The sequence below is a fragment of the Gymnoscopelus braueri genome (assembly GCF_963280865.1).
Source record: "Gymnoscopelus braueri genome assembly, chromosome: 13".
Classification (NCBI taxonomy): domain Eukaryota; kingdom Metazoa; phylum Chordata; class Actinopteri; order Myctophiformes; family Myctophidae; genus Gymnoscopelus; species Gymnoscopelus braueri.
In genome coordinates this window covers 657,352-660,000 of record NC_137615.1, presented here as the reverse complement: position 1 = coordinate 660,000, position 2,649 = coordinate 657,352, and the positions used below count along the sequence as shown (strand labels likewise).

General features: G+C 43.7%; 1 protein-coding gene across 4 annotated transcripts in view; it reads left to right on the top strand.

Moving 5' to 3' along the window:
* cyb561 (cytochrome b561) overlaps window positions 1–1,790 on the top strand; it is a 15,508-nt gene extending 13,718 nt beyond the window's left edge. For 3 of the 4 annotated variants that reach the window (XM_080446674.1, XM_080446672.1, XM_080446675.1), the window contains exon 6: window positions 1,396–1,735. In XM_080446674.1, the coding sequence (XP_080302800.1) occupies window positions 1,396–1,588 (193 nt within the window). In that variant the 3' untranslated portion in view covers window positions 1,589–1,735. Of the gene's footprint in view, window positions 1–1,395 lie in introns of all 4 variants that reach the window. The other variant, XM_080446673.1, reaches the window with a different exon arrangement.
* Window positions 1,791–2,649: the final 859 nt, after the last annotated feature.

Below are 2,649 nucleotides of genomic sequence, written 5' to 3'. Positions count from 1 at the left end.
TGCTCCCTCTACAGGCAGGTTACAACATAACAGTTAGTTAGACAGTGCTCCCTCTCTAGGCAGGTTACAGCATAACAGTTAGTTAGACAGTGCTCCCTCTGCAGGCAGGTTACAGCATAGCAGTCAGTTAGGCAGTGCTCCCTCTACAGGTAGGGTACAGCATAGCAGTTAGCATTACAGCCTCTCCTCACATTCATAGGACATGATGTATGATTCTTCTTTTGGTTCACCCCCTCCTTTCTGTTTATATTTCACATTCTTCTCCAAAGTACAGCAACACAATAACATGTTCTCATTTCTGGGAATTTACGGTCCATTAGTCTGAATATTCGTGACAAACCCTGACAGCTTCTAGAACTTTCCACTGCCTTCCCAGACGCTCTGAGTGCTTTCTGAGTGCTTTCTTTTTAAACATCTGTGATCATGCTGAAAGCTGAATAAACACAAACATAAACATAAATAACATTAATTAGAAGGACAATATCAGTCACCAGAAGCAGATACGTGTGTTTTAATGAGTTTAACATTCATTAGAAGGACAATATCAGTCACTAGAAGCAGAGACGTGTGTTTTAATGAGTAACGTTCATCAGAAGATCAATAGAAGCAGAAGCAGAGACGTGTGTTTTAATGAGTCTAACATTCATTAGAAGGACAATATCAGTCACTAGAAGCAGAGACGTGTGTTTTAATGAGTCTAACATTCATTAGAAGGACAATATCAGTCACTAGAAGCAGAGACGTGTGTTTTAATGAGTCTAACATTCATTAGAAGGACAATATCAGTCACTAGAAGCAGAGACGTGTGAAGTTATGGGTTTATATACTGTAGGAAAGGGTCTGATAAAAAGATCAAATATTGAAATAACATCCATTGCCGGGTATTCATTAATTAATTAATTAATTAATCCTCCGCTGCCAGGGTTTTACCTTATCTTCAGTGTTTTTGACAATTTACAGAATGTTTTTTTTTTCAACCCGGATGTAAACAAACGATGTCTCGGTGGAAAGACGAGTCTCTCTTATTTCCACCGTAATAAGAACATTGGAACCATTCTGTAGTTAACGGCAGGCATAGCTCGTTTAGCTCGTTTAGCTCGTTTAGCTCGTTTTCACCAAGAACACAATCTGGGAAAAGAAATCCGAGATGGACATGTTTTTATAAATGTGATAACATTGTAGCGGACGGGGTGAATCCTTCTCTGTCAATTAGACAGACAGACAGACAGACAGACAGACAGACAGACAGACAGACAGAGGCATCATTCATAGATCACAAAAAAATAAAACAATGACGTAATATTACATCTTTGGCAGTCAATGTGTTAAAAACAGTGTGTGTGTGTATGTGTGTGTGTGTGTGTGTGTGTGTGTGTGTGTGTGTGTGTGTGTTAGGGCTACATACTCACAGTTCACTTCAGAAGGGGTCCTCGCTAACTGTCTGGGGGTCCTGATTCTGGTGTTCGGAGCGTTGCTCGGTTACCTAGCAACCAGGGAGGAGTACCGCCGCCCCCCCAACCCCGAAGAGGAAGCTCTGTCCGTTCACTTCAAGACCCTGACCGAGGTAGGGTCCCCAACCACGCCTTGACCCCCCGACCTGAGGGGGGGTCCCCAACCACACCTTGACCCCCCGACCTGAGGGGGGGTCCCCAACCACACCTTGACCCCCCGACCTGAGGGGGGGTCCCCAACCACACCTTGATCCCCCGACCTGGACCCTGCTCACCGGCTGACCAATCAGAGCGCTCTACAGCTGACATGCTAATTTTGACAGGGGTCTTCAACAGGGGGTCCGGGACCCATAGGGGGTCCTGAGAGTTTTTCTTAAACTTTTTCTCTTGAACCCTAGTGGACCATTTGGTCCTCTAGTGGACCATTTGAGCCCTAGTGGACCATTTGAGCCCTAGTGGACCATTTGAACCCTAGTGGACCATTTGATCGACAAGCTCACAAGATCAGTCAAATTTACAAAGAACTGAAGGTTTAAGTGGTTAAAGATCTGAAAATACACTTTAACATGAAACAAGTCTATGAAGCTCTCTATGATATGATTTATATAATCTATATTAGGCTATTTATGAAAAGCTTTAATCTGCAACAATATGTAGTTTGTGTAGCTTCATCTGTCTCTCTCAGCTAGTTTAGTTTTTAGTTTATTTCGATCCACATCAACAGTTACACAGAACGTACCACACTATAATCCAATAATTCATGTTGTTTGATCGAAAAGGCATAGGCTGAAGCTCAAAGCTTATTTATGCCTATCCCTCCTTAGCTAAGCGGTCCCTGCTTCATCCGTCTCTCAGCTAAGGGGTCCCTGCTTCATCAGAAAGGGGGGCCCATGACCCACCTTTCTCCCACCCATTTTGCCAGCCTAGGCTGGCAAAATGGGTGGAAGACAGGGTTAAACAACTAAAAATGGGACTGGCCTTCAAAATTGTAAATGCAAATTTGCCCGATATGCCCCCTATTCCCGCATATCTGAGTAAATACCTCCAAAAGGTTAGCGACACCCACAGTCACAATACCAGAGGGAGCGTTAACAACAATTTGGTACCACCCACCCATAAAACAAACATGGGCAAATTCTCCTTCTACAGCACTGCCACCCAGGATTGGAATAGTCTAACTCCATCCCTCAAAAAATGC